Here is an 18,413-nt window from a genome sequence, read left to right as displayed (position 1 = left end):
CAGGCAGCGTGCTTTATACATTCATACCATTCCTCGAGAAGTGCACCTTGCTCAAGAGGAGCGCAAAAGTGAGAGCTGCAAACCAAAGGAAAACATTGCTCAAAGGTAAAAGTTTGCAATTTGAGCACTGCTATAAGCATTAACAAACGTTCCGCAGTGACCGATTGGCACTCGTTTCGGTGGCATTGTCGTCATGAATTTGGGTTCCGGGTCAAGTGGCACGCAGGGAAATTCGTGGCCTCGACTAAAAGACACATGACTTTTCACAGGTACCATTTAAACTCAAGGCTTACTTTTGAACAAATTTGATGCTCTACTAAAATGCTTCTAAATCCATCTCATCGCTCTTATTTGTCCAATTTACCAACAAATTTTACTATTCTATTCCAAAGTGAAACTTCCGACCAATCGACTTAATCAAGAGGTAATGTTTCAAATACTTCATATTGGGAGAAAATTTGAAAGTGAAATTTGACGGTAAATTGGACAATTAAGAGTGATAAGATGAATATTGGTGTTGAGATGAGGATTTTTTTTAAATAAAAAAAAACATCAAAAATTGTTATTTAGAGTGACCGGGGTATTTTGGACAGCTTAAGGAAGTGATTGCCCAGTTTATTGAAAAAAAAAACAAATTTTCCACATAACTACCTACTCTATTATACCATTGTTAAGAGCTAAGTATCTATTTTAACATACATCGTTCAACAATGCAATGTATTGAAAATATCAAAATTTCTACGAAGTACTAAAACATATTTTGGTCCACCAAGCTTTTATTATGACCTCCTCTATAGTTAGCACCATGTATGGCAATATTTCTAACTACAGTAGGCAGTCTTGTCCACTTACTTATCTTTGTGCATTTATCAACACATAAATTGCATCAAATCAGTTTTTTTAGTAGGCTTTGTGATGAGCAAGAAAAAAAGCACAACCTTATTGAACGATGCCTTTGCGCGTAGGGAGTGTGGAATATAACTACACACATGAGTAGGCCGGCCAAAGCTGCGTGCTGTTAAGTAAATTTACTGTGTCTGGGCTAAATTTATCTTAGATCTGCACCGTGATGGTAAAAAAACTCAGTGAGCATAACACAGTGAATATAGCGCAGAGCCCTACGTAAACGCTACAGGACAGGTTATTGATGAAACAGTCAGAAAAGTTTCCCCAACTAGAATTTTCATCATAGTGCCCTTATCAATGAGCAATAAATGTGCGCTATCTACATTTTATCAGTTGCAATCGAGCAAGTCTCTCTGCGGGAGCTTTATGCGCTTACTCTTTACAGTACAAGCTTTCTGATGTTGCCTATTTTGCTTTCTTCACACTTTGCTTTGCTCTCAGCGCGCGAAAAAAATAATCAACTCATCCATTTTTTTTTTAACATGCTTCAGTGTTCTGTGTAAATTATATGAGCCTCTTTGTTACACACGATGAGTATGCCAAGACTGACAGTAGGTTTCCGTTTTTGGCAACAAAAGAGTTCCGTCTTTGGCAACATTTTATAGTACACAGTATACAATGATTTACACAACAAACTGAGCTGATTTTGACACCCGTTCTAGGTTGAAACTGATTCCACTGAAACTGAAAACATCTTACGCCTGATGGTTTCTAACGAGCTAAACTGCCAACACTATTGATATGCCGTAGAATGTCAATGTTCTGTCAATGATTTTGTAATGATGAAATTCCTCTGCGAGGTCTTCTTGTCTTGTTTTTTCTGTTTGTTTACACGTAAAGTATATGTTTTTCATAATTTCAAATAAAGCAAGCGTGATTAAATGCAGTTCCCCTAGAATGATATATCACTAAGCGCAAAATCCAAATTTTGAAAATCAATGTAAAAATTTTCAAAAGACTAATTGGTAGCTGTTATTCGTCAAACAGGTTTAAAATATTACTCAATAAAAAATCGTTCAACTTTTTCAAAAATAGGTAAAATTTCTCTCATTAATGGGTAATTAAAATTTAACGTGCATTTGACGCCAACTGTAAACAACGCACTGTCGTATATAACAGGTCTGGCAATCTAAAACCAGCCGTCGTTTACACTCATTTGCTCATTTTCAAATGGAACAGAGAGTTTGACATCACAAACGCTGTTGTACAAGCGCTGGAGGAGAATTAAAGTGACGACAAATTTGAAATTTGTTATTACTGTACGTTATATAAGACGGATTTTGTTAAAAACCCATTGAATCATATAAATAATAAATTTTTAAAATAATTTTGAAGTCTCAAATTAAATATATTTTGTTGACAAAAAAGATTTTGGTTTTGGCAACTGAAATCTAAAATTTTCTTTAGTAGGGTAATCGCTCCATTATTTATTTCAACAGCTAGCTGCACCTCTCTTCATCTTGTTTCTCTCATTTGTCCAATTTTTATTCAAATGCTTTTTGCTTCTCGATTTTGTCAAGTGGTTGAAAGTTGTACGTTGAAAATAAGGTAAAAATTGACGATAAATTGATCCAAAAGGCGCGATGAGATGAATATAGGAGCGGTTACCCTGTACTTTTTCATTTATCCATAACATATGATCTTTTGCGTGAAACTATAACAAAAACAAATTTGACACAAATGACAGAAAAACTAATCAAAAATAACACTAGTCAACACAGGTGCTTAAACCGGAAAAAATTAAAGATTATAGCTATTCAACCATTCCTTTGCCGTTTTTTCAGAGACTTAAATGAGTTTTCTAGTAAACAAAACGTTAAAGCGACGAACCCGGCGAGCAATTTCTATATGACACTCTCACGTTAGTTGACGCGATTGAATAGCTATAATCTTTCATTTTTTTCCGATTAGAGTTTTTGGACTGCACTTTCCTCATTTTGTCGACTAGTGTAATGAATATAACATAAATGTCAAACAAGTGGCGTAAATCCCGAAAATGGTTAATCTTACAAAATATACTTACAGTAAAGACAATAATAAAGTTACATAACCGCAATAATAAAAATGATTTAAAATATAACAAAAATACAAACCACAGCGAAAATAACAGATTTATCATACAAAACGAAATGACGATTAATACAACATAAAAAAATTGACAAAATTAACAGAGAAATTCAACTTGGAAAAATGACAAAACTACTCTACTACTTTTATTGCAGAGAACAACGTTGTCAAAAAAAGGGGTAATAAATTATAAAAAAGGCTAATATTACAAAACATCAAATATGAAAAAAACTAATAAGAACGTCCAAAATAATATTAAATTAGAGAAATGATAAAAATGAGGGTTTGCAATATTCCCGAGAATTGGCTTCCCAGGAAACGGGAATGAAAAATCTCATTTCCCGCGAATTTCTGGGAACCGGGAATAGAAAAAAAAAATCTTAGTTAATATGAGATTTCAAATAATTTTTCATGTCGTCGATTAATCGCTTCAGATCTGCTGATAATTTTCCGTTAAGCTCAAATAGTGTTATTTCCTTCTGTAAAACTTTGCTTAAGTTCTAGAATACTTCTAAATCACCGATCCCAGCTCTCACTACATTTTATTAGAAACTGCAGTGTATAATACTTTCAGTTCTTTGGAAAGTAAACCGAGTTTTAGGCAGATATTTGCTATATTCGGTATGGATTTTTTTTGGACAAAACATTTATTCGGGCTTGGTGTGTGAAATCGTTGTCATAACTTAAGTTACACTGCACTGACTGAGTTTTATTCAATTATTTATTTCTGGTCACATTGATTTATAAATTTACAGTTTTTAAAAATTATATCAATGAACAAAGTCAAAGTCAAGTAAAAAATGAATCGCTCAGTAGTGTACTAACTAGCAGAGAACGACATTAGACGAGGCAAATATTTGTCTAATATTTCATTTACTGAATAAGACAGTAAACATTTTTGACAAATAATTGAAGCAAATGATTTGATTACACGGCAAGCGAATATTTTCGTCATTTCAAGCAAATATTTGCTTCTTATCATGCCCACTTCAAAGCTGCTATATACTTTGACGACATAAGTTGTGCATAGGATGTTTAGTTTCATTGTGATAGGATGTTTAGTTTTATTGCAATATTGTATGGGAAACTATATTATATCTTGCTAAACTTTTCGAGGAACTCGGGAATCCCGGGAATCAATATTTCTATTCCCGGGATCCGGGAATCCCAGAAAAGATAATTCCCGGGAAAGGTAATTCCCGGGAAATCGTTCCCGGGATTGCAAACCCTAAGGAAGACGTGAAAAATTAAGCCACAAATAACGAAATTGTTAAAATGTCTAAGCTAAAATTAAACAAGAGATCGCACAAATGACTAAAGTGGCAGAAAAAAGAATGTCAAAGGGTCAAAACTGACTTAAATGGTAAAAATCAGAAAAAATACAAAAATGGTTTAAATGACATAAATCTAAACAACAGAAAACAACCAACCTGACAAAAATTGAAAAAATGAAAAAAATGACCTGAATAACAGAACTGGCGAACATAAATATAAATGAAATTTACATAAATGACCAAAATGATCGAAATAACAAAAGTGTCAAAATGACAAAATAACATTAATGAAAAACAAAGGTGTAAAAGTAAAAAAAAAAAAACAGAAATGACAAAAGTAAGAACAAACCAACTTTTAACATAAAAGATGATACAACAAACAAAAATGTATGATATATAATAGAATAGATGATGTAAGACCTAAAACTGGCTAACAAAACAAAAACTGTCAAAAATTACATAAAATGAAAGCAACTCAAATATCACAACGAAGCCATAAATGGGGCGAAAATTAACAAAAATGGCCTAAATAACAAAACCGGAAACATTGAATAAAATCAATAGAAGAAAATAATGACAAAAATGACTATAATGACATAAATAATAGAACTGATAAAATATCGACAAATACACAAATTACATAAATGAACTCAATGACATAAATGGTAAAACTAACAAAACTGTAAAAAAAGACAAAAACGGCAATAATGGCACATGATAATAATGCTGTAATCTCGCTCGTAAGCAGCATGCAATACTTTATGTGAGGTTCTCGTTGCTACCGCTAACACATACTGGAGAATTCTCCATACAAGCTATTTCTCGTTCTTTTTCGCTTTCTTTCTTGCTCGTATTCGCTCTCGAGATCATTCCGTCTACTCTCCTCCTGTGTACTCGTGTGTAACCTACTCCCCTACTTGCAAGAACGACCAGCCGAAGACAATTGTTTCAAGCTGCTTTGCGATGGTTGCAGAGGGACAAAAAATAATAGCTGTTTGCTTACCAAACTTACCAAAGCAGTCCGATACCCTACACGTGTCAGTATGCGACACTTTACATATTCTTCGCCCCACTGTCGGTTGTCGGTGCATGAAGCAAAATCGGGTAGATTAAGAAAGCATTTTCGTTTTCGAGCACAGTTTTTCAAGCACTCCTCCTAGTCGAGCGATTTTGATCGAGTACTCCTACTCGCTAGCAGAAACTCGCGTACTCTTTTACAGTCGCTGAATAGCAATACAAACGAATTTTTGCGTGTCGGTGCACGCTTGCTGCTACTCAGGGGAATCCATGAAGAATAAAGAGTGTCTCGAAAGCGTGTGTGCAAAAGACTTGAGAAGCGTAGCATATGTCTCGTTCTCAAGCAGACAATAGAAATAGAAAATAGAATCAACGAACATTCAAACAACTGTCAAATTTACAAGAATTGCATGTATCAATCACAGAAATGACAATAAAAAATAATAGAAATTGAGCAAATGGTAAAAAAGAGAATAATTAGAATGCCGCAGATAGTAATGAACGAAAAAAAAAACTTTATAATGATAAGGATGATGTAGATGACCTAAAAGAAAAAGTGGGGAAAACTACGAAAAGTGGAAGAGGTTGTTTATAAGGAACGATCGCAAGGTTAACGTAGAATTACGACAGCCTGTCTTATGTCAATAAAATTTTGCAATAGCTTTGGGAATACACTCGATTAGGGTTAATCATTTTAATGGTGTGAAGCGATATATTTTTCCGTATATGTTTCGTATATTATTTTTGATTTAATGGAATGGAATGGGATAACTGGAAAAATAGGTGTGACTAAATTATTTTCAGTTATACCATTCTACAAAGTAGGAGGTTGTATCCAAGACACGACCGCATAACTGACGTAGAACTGCGTACACCATTAACAAATGCATTGAGTGTTTCATTACCCTAGTAACACAACTGGTTTTATCAAAGTTTCATAGCGCTTTTTTGGCTGTATTGAGCGCTATAAAACTTTGATAAAACCGATATTTTTACTTGGGTAATGAGTTATAATGTCTACTAATGATGGGTTGTGAATTTCGTGAACCGGATTCAGCAGTTAGCAGAACGTGCCGAGTTAAAAACCATACACAGCACACACAGTGTGGTCCTCGTGGCTCTGTGGTTAGCGATGTCGGTTGGCTAGCTTTCCTACACGGTTGTGATATCGGGTTCGATTCCCGATCGAGTCGAGGATCTTTTCGAGCTGGAAGTTTTCTCGACTCAGCACTGGGGCACGGTGTATCGTTACTTATCCTACACATACGAAATGTGCCTAAAACAATATCGATAACAAATTCTCTCAACTAAATAGAGTTGATCGAGACCACTATTAGCCCCCAGGCTAAGCATGCGATATTGTTGCTGTTACACACACACAAATCATACCATATCATAGACACACACACACATCATACCATATCATACAGACGCATACACATCATACCATATCATAGAGACACACACACACATCTTATCATATGATACACACACACACACATCATACTATATCATCATAGCATACACACATCATACCATATCATACACACACAGCAAGCAAGCTACCAAACAGAGGACGTTATTTTTATTTCAACAAGGCTTGACAATTTTCAATAGTGCAATAGTTCGTAGATTCAAACAACATTTTTCAAACGATCAAACAACAGATTCAACAGATCAAACAGAGAAGATTCAAACAGCATTCGGGCAGATGCGTGTATAATTTTCCAATCGATTGCTGCAAGAATGGAGAAAATCGGTTGAAAACCAACCGACCTATAAGCATTTGAAAAGGGACAAATTTCGTCCCAGTTTTTCAGTTTGCATCCCTGTGTGGTATGCTAAAGTAAAACGTAGTTCTACGTCAAAAAAAAAATACATCTCATTCATTCTGGCTCAGAGCGATCATTTGATAAGCTCCAAGTTTATTTTATTTTTTAAAGTTTTTCCTCAGTTTCGTAGCACGGATGTATAAAAATGATTTCTTGTGGACATTCTGTCGAGCCGGACCGATAGCACTCTCATGAAGGCAACAAAAAAACATGTATTGTGTCGTGTTGCGCGGCTTGGAAGGAGAAAATGTTTCCTTCCCCGTGTCGCATGGACATTAGTACGGTAGACATTAGTATGAAGGTGGGAATTCTGCTGTGATGTCGAGCAATAACCGTCTTCTTCAAGACGTTACATCCTTGTTAATGAAGTGTTATGAATTTTCTAAAACGAACTCAGCACCGTGAGCAGAACTTGCTGAACTTTTCTGTTTGGAATCGGATTTGTTTCGCATATACCGCTTGTGATGCACAGTATCAATGTATCGTAAATACAACACACTGCTGCACAATTGCAGCAGCATCAAAGTGCAATCAAAGTTGCAGTTCAGTAATAACCATTCATTATGCTCTTCCAAATACATTAGGTAGCCTTGAAAAAGGCTGGTTGCTGCAGTTGCAACTTTCATTCAATTATCGCATAATGCTTCATGGTTCAGATAGCGCGCGATATCCACTCTGACATAGATTTTTCGCACGTTGTGGGATGGGATACCTGGAAAAATAGATGTGACTAAAGTCGCAACCAACGTCCGTGTGGTATCGGCACAATCATGGAATCAATTACACATAAAACACAAAGCGCGCATTCTTAGTCAACTAGGTATATTCTGTCGACCTTGTTAGGGAAAGAAGCATTGTGAGACCAATCAGAGGTCGACATTTGCGTTTCGACAAGGCTTGACAATTTTCAATAGTACAATCGTTCAAACAATCAGATTACAACTTTCTGCATTTGGACGGGTGCTTGGTTGATTTTCCAATCGATTACTGCAAAAATGACGAAAATCGGTTGGAAACTGACTGAGCTTAAAACGGTTGAAAATGGACAATTTTTGTGACGCTCTCGATGTTTTTGGTTTTTGAAATTGGATCCCTGTAATGAAATTGGTCCCCTGTATATGTTGTCGTAAGACGTAATGCTACGTCAAAAAATACAAAAAAAATTAAACAAATTACCCGAAACTTTTTTTCGTTCAAACCCGAACCCGCAAATTTTTTATTTTTTGAAACCCAAATCCGATCCGAACCCGAGATTTCATGGTCGGGTTTCGGGTTTTCATACCCAAACTCGACCTGAACCCGACATTTTCAAACCTGAACCCGACCCGACCCCGAAAATATTTTTTTCACAAAACCCGAACCCGACCCGAACCCGCAGGGTACGGGTCGGGTTCGGTTTTCGGGTTTGATAACCCGAAACCCGACCATCTCTAATGTACAATCAACTGAGGAAAGAAAGCTTCGATTTTTTAATTCTGCATTGTGCAACGATAAAAAACTCCTACAAATAATGGTGTAGCTTAGAAACATAAAACTATTTGTAATATTTTTGCTAACTAACTGTAATTTAATCTGTACAACTTTATTTATTTGCCTAGCACTTTTCAAGTGAGCTATTTTATCTGTGCCTAACATGTTTATCACATTCAACGATTTGATAACAGGTTTTAACATAGAGCATTTTGTTTATTATGAAGAATACATGATTATTTAGCTTAAACTGTAAATAAAAGTTCAACTATTATTTACCTAGCAGCTATGAACAAAGATGAATATTTTATCGCACGATTTGATTTATATATTATAAAATTTATCAATTTTGTTCACCGCATGTGTAAATTATTTACTTTTCGGTTCTTCGCTCGTTCTGAAGTAAATGACGTTTTTGCCCTGGATTGGTCGCCGCTAGGTGAGCTTACCCACATAAAAAGGACATTACGCAAAATAACTACCCATCAGATCCACTGCAGTGCTTTCGCAGTGAATCTCTTAACCATATATCAAATGAGAGGAGCATTTGGGTTGGAAAGTAGAATGCGTTTGCATCTCTGTTGTATTATCTCAGCAGTGCGCACTACGGTGGACTTCTGTGTATCCTCACCTCTTTCGTTTTGCTTTTAATGCACCTGCATTTTCAAATCGATGAACCTTCTGCGAAAGTTTTATTTGCGGCCACGCAACAGCTGCTCACTCCTGACTCCGAAAAATTCGGCAGAGATACAGTCCTTTTCAGCTGTTTTGTGGTTTTTAATTCTTTACAACCCTTTTTGACCTTATCCAAGCCTGACGAAACCACAGCCGTTCAACCTCGAGATGAATCGAAAGACAACTGGAAATCACCCATACAACTGTCTCTCGAGTGATAAAATCGTTTAAGGAGTCCCAGACAACCTAACGGCGGGCTGGACGTGGAAGAAAATCGAAGACAGGATTGGTACAAAGACGATAACGTTGTTTTTGTATCAAAAACCACCAACCCTTGGGGGGTTCACCAGAGATCCGTCCGATGGAAAGATTTTGAGTCAAAATGAAGGTCGAAGTTCGAAAATGGACCAAGGTGTTTATGAAGGAGTTGGAGTTGAAGAAAGAATGGATGAAAGTGACCAAGAAGGTCGGCTCCACCATAGCACAAAATGTATTAAGGGGTCTTTAGGGTAAGGTGCGGACTTTTAGCGATGGAAAGGAAATCAAATAAAGTAATTATGCCGGAGCATAATCCACATTTATTAGTTCATTCTCTAAAAGTTTCAAGAAAATCCGACTCAGGCCCTACAATTTTCTGGTCCGATCTTGCTTCGTATCATAACGTTAAAATGGCCATGAGCTGGTATAAATCGGAAAACGTAATAATTGTTGCCAAAAACATGAATCCTCCAAATTGTCCAGAAATTCGTCCCATTGAACGATTTTAGGTTCTGAGTAAGAGGTATATTCGCCAACATGTCCAGCAAGTGGATACCGTGGAAAAATTCATACGAGATTGGACGAAAGCGTCTGGAATCGTTGCTAATCAGTCTGTACAGAAACTTATGAAGAACGTTAGAAGAAAAGTTCGAGAATCTGCCTTTAAATGTTTTGTCACCATTTTTGTAGGATTGAGAAGGATTTGAAAATCAATGAACTTGCGCTGTCGTTCATAAACAAACATGCACGGTAAAATAGAACAAACGAACATTATGCTTTTTAATCGAAAAAAAAGTCAAATATTTTATCTTAAGCCAATCTTAAAGCTATGAATAGCTAAAATTAATAAAAAAAAACTATGATTTATATTTTGGATGTTTGGAGTAAAGTTGAGGGTGCGGGTATTTTGGCTATTTATTAAGGTATATTGGAAGATGTATTGCGCATGTCGTGAATGCAAGTCTAGTGAGTATTACGCTGTTGGTAGCATTTTTCTCGATACCATGTTTTTTCAACTGGTGGTGTGTTTTTCTCAGCGTCAATTGAACCAATTCGGCTGCAGTGTTGTTTTAGCATGTAAAAATGGTTTATCTAACTTGTTACTTAGCCGTTTTTTGATATCTGAATGTTTAAAGTTTTTATAATTTTGAACAGTGACTTTTAATGGAAACAAAATAATTTTACTGTGAACATCTGAAAAAAAAATCAAGAAAATTCATTATTTTCGACCTTCCAGAGCTTGAGCTTGAGCTTGAGCTTGATTGATCACCACCGGTTGCCACTTCGTTACTGATCAGGATCGATTGGAGTTGTAAATCGAATTTAGTGATTCCTGCTTGGGATTTAGCTTTTCGATGTGCATCTCCAATAACCCCTGTATGCTGATCAGTACCGACGCCTGCCGGTCCAGAACGTAGATCAAAGGAAGGAAGGAAAGGGGTGTTAGTTCGATACTTGTTGTTACTAGAGGCCGGATATACTCCTGCACACTCCACAAGCACCACGGGTATAGGAATTTTGTGTTAGTTGTCTGTCGCGTTCCTTCTCTACATAAGATAAAACTCTTGGCGGTATTTATGGGCAATCGTCCACTAAGATATTTTTCGCGAACCGATCTTTTATGTTTCTAAGACGTTTCATTTCATTGATTAAGGATTTTAGGAGTACGACGGGAATAACGAGTTTTGTACTAATAGAGGAACTGACCGACTCTTCCGATTTTGAACCCGACGTGCACGCACTTCCCCGAGGTAAGTGGTGCGATCTTCGATATATGAACTCACGAAAGCGCGCCAGGTGCCAACATGTTTGAAACCTCATCATATTTGCAGTGACGGGATACAAGCGAATCGTGGAGGTTAAGTAATTTCGGTTACCTTACGTATCGTACGACTCTACGCGTTTCTGCTCATGACCACCTTAATTTACCCATTCACGAATCAATGAGTAGCTTTATTTCGTAAGACGTTAAACTTTATTCGGAAACTGTAAGCCGACCGCAATTTTAGAGGATATAAGATCTACAACGCGTTTTTCTCTTGTAATATAATTTGGAATGAGCTAAGTAGCCTAATGAATTCAAAAACTGGTAAATTTACATGCATCCAAAGCCCTTAAAATTCAAAAACAAAAAATTTCATCCAACAAGATTTAAACATTATTGAATAAAAAAAAAATTCAAGTGTATCAACATTTGTCCAAAAGCTAGGAAAATCATAAAAATAATAGGGTTAAATATGGTTAAATGACCGTAACCGATCAGAACTCTTCATGACAGACGAAGCACTTAGATATTTGTCGCGTGTGAATGATAGATGATCAAACTCTATCGTAAAACTATCAATTCGATCTTGTGAAAGTTAGCGTGTTCAAAGATTTATAGTAGCATATGAATATAGTAAAACCTACGACACGCTGAACCGCATCCGAGCCAATCTCCGCTTTTCAACCACATCAAGAAGTTCAATTTACTACCCCATGAAAACCAAAAAAATCTGTATTATTTCCAGAAAATCTGCAATCTGCATGCAGATATCTGTATGAAAAATACGCAAGAAATCTGTATAAAAGCAGACAAATCTATATATGTGGCATCACTGGTCACAACTGAAATGATCTGCTATAATTTAGAACCAAACTGCATCGCCCGAAGGCAAACAAAGCCACCAATAGCTGTCAAACGCAAGTGCGCGACGTCACCGTGCGATGGTCTATTTGCTGAACACACATTCTCATGTCAGCCTACTGCAACTTGCAAGTTGATGCAACGTAAAAAAAATCATGAACACATGAACGCGCTACCCAACACACGCAGCAAAAGATCGAGAGAGAAAGAATCAGAAAATCGGTATCTTCGAAGGTGCCTCTGCGGTCGTAAGCAGCACAAAAGGCAGAAAAAAAAACAAATTCTCTCTCGCTCACATGCCGTTCAAATCGAATGGAAGAAAAGCTGTGTGCGTTAACATAGGTAGTCACAATTTCACTCTGATCCCGTTTCAAACACGACGTGAAATATCACCAAAACCAATACTTAGCTTCTGTTTCCTGTCTCTCCAGTTGCATTTTGCGAGCCAGCAGCAGGAACCACAAATGCAAGAAAGCTTTGCACTGCGCTGCGCGCAAAGCTCAGCGGAAGATAAAAAAAAACACACAAACCCAATCGATGTCAGCGGAGAGGACGTGTTGAACCTCATTCCTTCTTTACGGTTTCCACTCTCTTTTCACTAACACTACCGTTCACTTGGTAAAAATCAAAACGTACACGAATGGTGAACTATATCTTCTGTGCCAATTTACACTGCATAATCACTTCCATTTTTGATCTTCTAATTTTCACTCCACTCTAACTTATTTGTATCTTACACACGCGACACCCGATATACTTGAAAATTTACAACCTTTCATGACCTCTAGTGCGAAAATACACGTGAATTTTATTAGAAATTTACGGACCGATTCAATGTACGTTTGTTTTATTGGCCATGTTGCTAGTCCTCTCATTATTTTCGACCTTCCAAAGTATCAAAAATCAGTGTTCTCAAAATCTTTCTTTATCAGCATAATAAGTCGCAAGGCCAATTAATCGCAAAGTACTTAATCTGTGCTATAAAAGTTGAGTAACAATAGGAACAAACAATGCCTGAAAAATTTAAAAATTCGAAAGTAGAATTATCGAAATATTGGAAAATCGTACATCGAAGTAGCATGCTAAAAATTGTTTATACGAAACGTCCGAAATTAAAAAAAAAAAAAAAAACAAAAAAAAATCGACCATCGCCTCCTGTGTGTGGTCAACGAATTTCCCTGCGTGCGCCGCTGCCTACTCAGTGCGACCTAATATCGCAATAGCAGGCAACCTAACGAAACAGAACCGGAAATTGAATCTGAAAGGAGAAAATTAATCCGGAATCACTGATGAGTTTTTCCCTCCCAAAAGAATAACACACACAGCAATGTCCCGGTTTTAGGGTTGAAAGCGGAAGGCCGGGGTGACTGGGTGGCGGTGGTGTGGTGAAAGATCAGCTCAGCTTCGTGCGGTCTTTGAAAATGGAAGTATGAAAAATTACTATCTTACATGCTTCTGACTTGGGGGAGCTCTAGTTTTGCATATGGAATGCAGTGGCCACAGCAGCATACAATCATCGAAGCGTCAAACCAGTAGCCCCCCCCCCCCCCAACTCCCCGTTCCAGTAACCATCAACACCACCACCAGTCAAAGTCGATGGGTTTCGGTCCGTTTCTGAGTTTGGTCGGTTTGGTGCTCCATCGGGCATGGTAGATATCAATTACGGCGACTGCTGCAGCAATTGACGTTCGTTCCCCCGGAACGGGGTGTTGATGTTGTGCCACACTCTGTGTACGCTCTCCTTTCAAGCTGGCCGCAAAACAGGAAGCTCTTAAAAGTACTTACGTGCTTCATCTTGCCATCCAGAGCCGTCGTTGTGGAGAACTGCAATCGAGCCCCGTAAAGGGAAGAAAGGATAAAGTAGAGGGTTAGCAGCTGTGTAAATGGAGGCACAAGCTGAAAAATAAACACTGTGTGGAGAAATGAAAGCTTGTAGCCGATCCGATACTTGATCATGTTATTTCTAATTATTTATTGAACGCTAAGGAATTATTGAGAGAAAACAAATATCCTCTACCGTAGATACGTAGGTATAGAGATAGAGAGAGATGGAGAGAGACACATACACAAACAGTAGCGGGTGTAAAAACAGATGGGTCTAATGGAAGATAAGCTCTGATCCACAATATAGAACCGGCATCCAGCACTGGTTAATTTCCAGACTATCGAACAGGCAGCAGAAGAACTTGTTAAAACTCAAATCCCCGTAGAGCGATGAATAGGGTGGTTTACCGGTAAAACAAAAACCGATAAAACCGGTAAAACCGATATTTTCTCCAATACCGGTATTGGAGAGGCGAAAAAACCGGTATTTCCGGTATTTTTCTTAAAATTGAACAAATAATTGTCACAATATTCATAAATCATTGTAAGGTTAATGAATGCTACCCACTTAGGTAGGCGTTACAAATCACATGACGGTTTAGACAGAAGCAACATTGAACATTAATTTACTCTAACCTATTTATCAATTTTTGTTTTTTTCTGGTTTGTTCTGCTTGGATTCGAATGATGTATTTGTGTGTATCGAGAATATATCAAAAAACTTCATATCAATAAAGCTAGACATTTATTTTTTAAGTAGAACAGCTAATTTCTTTACAAACTCATACCTACAGAGGCAACCCGTGGATTTTGAATTTACCAGTTCAACCACAAATTCTGGAAATCACAGTTTGGGGCAGTAATCACAATCTTGTCCGCGAAAAAACGTAAGTCATTATTCGTTTTGTGCTTTTTAAAAGTAAAACTAAAAACATAATATTTAAATATAAATTTGGATTAGGGATTTATTTTTAGTTTGGCGTCTCCGTGTGCATTACACAGGTAGCACCTAGAACAAGTTGCTCCTGATACAAAGCGTTTACAGGATGAAATAATCAATCAGTAAAAAATTTCGTCCCAAAAATTACTGCTCCTTATTCTTGAGAAAGTGAAATTTAAATAATTGTAGCATGGTCAAAGCTTCGTCGCCCAAACCGCAGCGAATTTTATTAGCGATAATTCTAGCTGAGAAAAATGCTTTCTCAGGTTGAACTGAATTTGGAAGAACTATCAAACAGAACAGAGAAGTATTTACCTTCGACTCCTTCGGATTCGTAGAATGAAAATTCTTGTCTAATCGTCATTTCATTTTCTTCTTCATTCATTTACTCTTCTCGACAGTTTCAATAATTGTTCCTCTAAGAATTTTAAACTTATTCAATAATTTCAAACTAAGTTTTGCGATGTGAAAGAAATTTGAAATAAATATCTGCTTTTTTTGATATGAGTTTCGAAATAATGTTCTTCGTAATCATATCTCTGGATTCATTCATTAAAGTTTTCCAAACACTATTAAATTTAACCAGTGTTGTATCGTATAACACCACAACAGATCAAAACAAGTGGTCCAAATCTTACAGAAAAAAAGCTGGGACGTAATGAAGCATACACGCAAAAATTCAAGCTTTAACCATCTAATGTGTTCTTCAATTCGCACAGAATTTGCTCTGATTTCGCACAACAAATGCGTGAAACGCATAACGCAAAACTTGTACAAGAAATACATGGACCGAGATCAAAATCAGAATATGTATCTTGTACACAAAAATAGTATTGTTTCGGTAAACTTCGGTTTCGGGCGAACGATCAGTTTCGAGGCGCTCAAAAAACCGTTCTTTACTTTCGCGAGCCGGTGCGTATCAACGCCTCGTGCATCCCTTAAAATCGTCAGCAACCGAAACAACCAATAGCGAGCGCTGTTTCCGCAGAAGTTACTAACGCTGGTGCCGGTAACGCGAAACCAAATGCATGTGAATAAAATCAGAGTCATAGTTGAATGCAAAATGTGTTGAACAAATCTAATTTTTTTGTTCATTGTTAATGATTGAATGATGCTTTCAAATAACCAGATTCATGAAAGTGAATCGATCAGACAATAATTTGTTTATTTTGTCAGTGCCCAACTTATCAGTATTGGTTGTTGGTTGCACTGTTTTAACGATGCCAGTCTTCTGAACATCGGTTGATGCTTTATAAGTGTAGTGGTTTGGAGCTGCTTAATACATTCAAAATATGCTAGAGCATCAAATGCGTTATGCCCAACGCACATGCGTTGTACTGGTTCCAAGTTTAATCAGTAAATGCGCTAATTTCGCTCATAAATGATCTGGTTACGCACACTCCAACTTTTGCGTGTAGGTACTCATAAATGCAAAAACATAATTATGCAGCGACACGTCCATAGATGCGACCTGAAACGCTAGACAAAAAATAAATTTCAAATCCAAATTTCTTTATATATTTAATTATTTTTCAGTTTCATTAACAAATAGTACAGAGAGAATGGTTTGCGTTTTTCCGCAGACATGATTGTCATTATTTCCACAAACAATGATTTTCAGAATTTTGTAGTTGAACAAGTAGGTTTAAAGACCACGAGTCGCCTCTGGTTTGTATTAGTCAGAAAAACCAAAAATACCGGTTTTTTACCGGTTTTTATTTTTATGAATACCGAAATACCGGTTTTTCGAAAAGTCGGTAATACCGACCACCCTAGCGATGAACGAATGCCTGATAGATTTTTTTTTTTTTTTTGTAAAAGATTTTATTTGTCAGGTCGTTTATGTACATTGAAATTTTCATTTCACTAGATTCAGATGAAACTCTAATTCTGTAGTAATAATTCTACCATTACATTGATTAATAAAACTGATGTATTCATTGAAGAGCTTTAGTATTTTCAGTCTTCGTTGTTCATTTATGCCTGTTAATGCAGGTTTGACTAGGTCCAGAAAACTTAGATGTCTCCATCCACCTAGAATGGCTGTTATTCTTTGCTGTATGATTGTCCAAGCCGGTCCTACGCGATCGCATTCACAGAATTTATGAATTACAGTTTCTGCACTTCGGTTGCCACAGTGTGTGCAGTTCTCGTCGTCCGCCCGTTGAATGACAAATAACAGTTTCCGATGTTCGATTTTTTCGTTCACCAGTAGGTAAAGTTGTGTTCGCTGTTCTGATGTTAGTCGTCTCGTTGCTATGTTCCTCCAGGCGCGCGGCCAGCCACTTCCTGGATGTTTTTGTTCTACCCTCGGTAAATCTGTTTGGTTGATGAAGTGCTGATGAATTTGGTCGGTGGAGGGACTCTGTTGGATTTGGCGGGGAATATGCCTAAGGAAATGGTTGGGTGAGGATTTACGTGGAAGAGGAGGGATCTGTAGAAAGGAAGTGATTCAATTTCTTGCAGATGTCGGTTGATAGCGAGTGATTTGCATTTCAATGCCGGTAGTTGCAGTTTTAACCCGCCATTCTCTATGCTACGAGCTAGCTGCATCATTGGGACGCGAGCGACCATCCCTCTCCATAGGAATTTGCCCATTGCTGCTGTTAATTTTGCAGTATGTACGCACAACGGTGGTAAGATGGAAGCCAGGTACCATATCTTTGAAGTTCCGAAAGTGTTCAGCATGGTGACTCGCTGATGCAGTGTCAGTGTGCGTAAGGAATGCAACCACATAAGTTGTGAAAACCTCCCTACCAGCGCATCCCAATTTAATGTAGTCATCAAACGTATCGAGTTTGTGAATTGCACACCTAGTATTTTGACAACATTGGTTGTCTGCAGCCACTGGGTGTTTATAGCGTTGCCTTCGCTGGACCCAACATCCACAGCAACAGTTTTGCGCAAATTTAATTTTGCGCCGGCAGCTATCTCGAAGCGGGTGAACAGGTCGTTCATTTCTTCGAGTTGCCTTGTCGATGAGATGATCACGCTAAAGGGCTATTCCCACTGCTTCCGTTCCGGGGCCGGGCCGGATCCGGGCCGTGTCCGTGTCCCGTCCGGGACTTTAATGCATTCACACTGCGCCGTGTACGAACCGTGCCTGCGCTGCGCTCTGGCTGAGAAAACACAACACTTTTTTAACACAAAACTTTTCCCGAACTATAATTCAACGTTTGACTGTGACGGCAATATGCATGAATGCAAATGCAAAGCAAAACCGAAAATATGTTACTACTACATACACGCATCTACCCGAATGCCTTCCGTGCACTCTCCCGGCAACACAAAGTATCGTCGGCAACGATAGTTTTTTTCTCGCACGGCGGCAGTACGACGGCAACTCAGCGCTGCTCCGGTCTGGGCACGTCGCGTCGGTGTGAATGCGTTCGTAAGAACGCATGCAATCAATCTCAAACGAGCCCGGATGACACACGGATCAGCCACGGCCCGGTCCCGGATCGGAAGCAGTGGGAATAGCCCTTTAATGTTTGTTGTTCTCATACTAGCTGAGTTTTTAGACT

The 18,413-nt window shown here is 37.7% G+C and overlaps 1 protein-coding gene across 6 annotated transcripts in view; it reads right to left on the bottom strand.

The window, feature by feature from the left end:
• LOC129723978 (nucleolysin TIAR) overlaps nucleotides 1-18,413 on the bottom strand; it is a 1,146,678-nt gene that overhangs the window by 791,604 nt on the left and 336,661 nt on the right. For 3 of the 6 annotated variants that reach the window (XM_055678526.1, XM_055678553.1, XM_055678581.1), the window contains one exon: nucleotides 13,911-13,949. The exons of the other annotated variants lie outside the window; for them this stretch is intronic. In XM_055678526.1, coding sequence (XP_055534501.1) covers nucleotides 13,911-13,949 — 39 coding nt within the window. The remainder of the gene's footprint in view (nucleotides 1-13,910; nucleotides 13,950-18,413) is intronic. 6 annotated transcript variants of the gene reach the window in all.

The sequence above is a fragment of the Wyeomyia smithii genome, chromosome 1 (genome assembly GCF_029784165.1).
Source record: "Wyeomyia smithii strain HCP4-BCI-WySm-NY-G18 chromosome 1, ASM2978416v1, whole genome shotgun sequence".
NCBI lineage: Eukaryota > Metazoa > Arthropoda > Insecta > Diptera > Culicidae > Wyeomyia > Wyeomyia smithii.
Note: the sequence above shows the minus strand (reverse complement) of the source record. Positions and strands in the feature narration are given on the sequence as shown.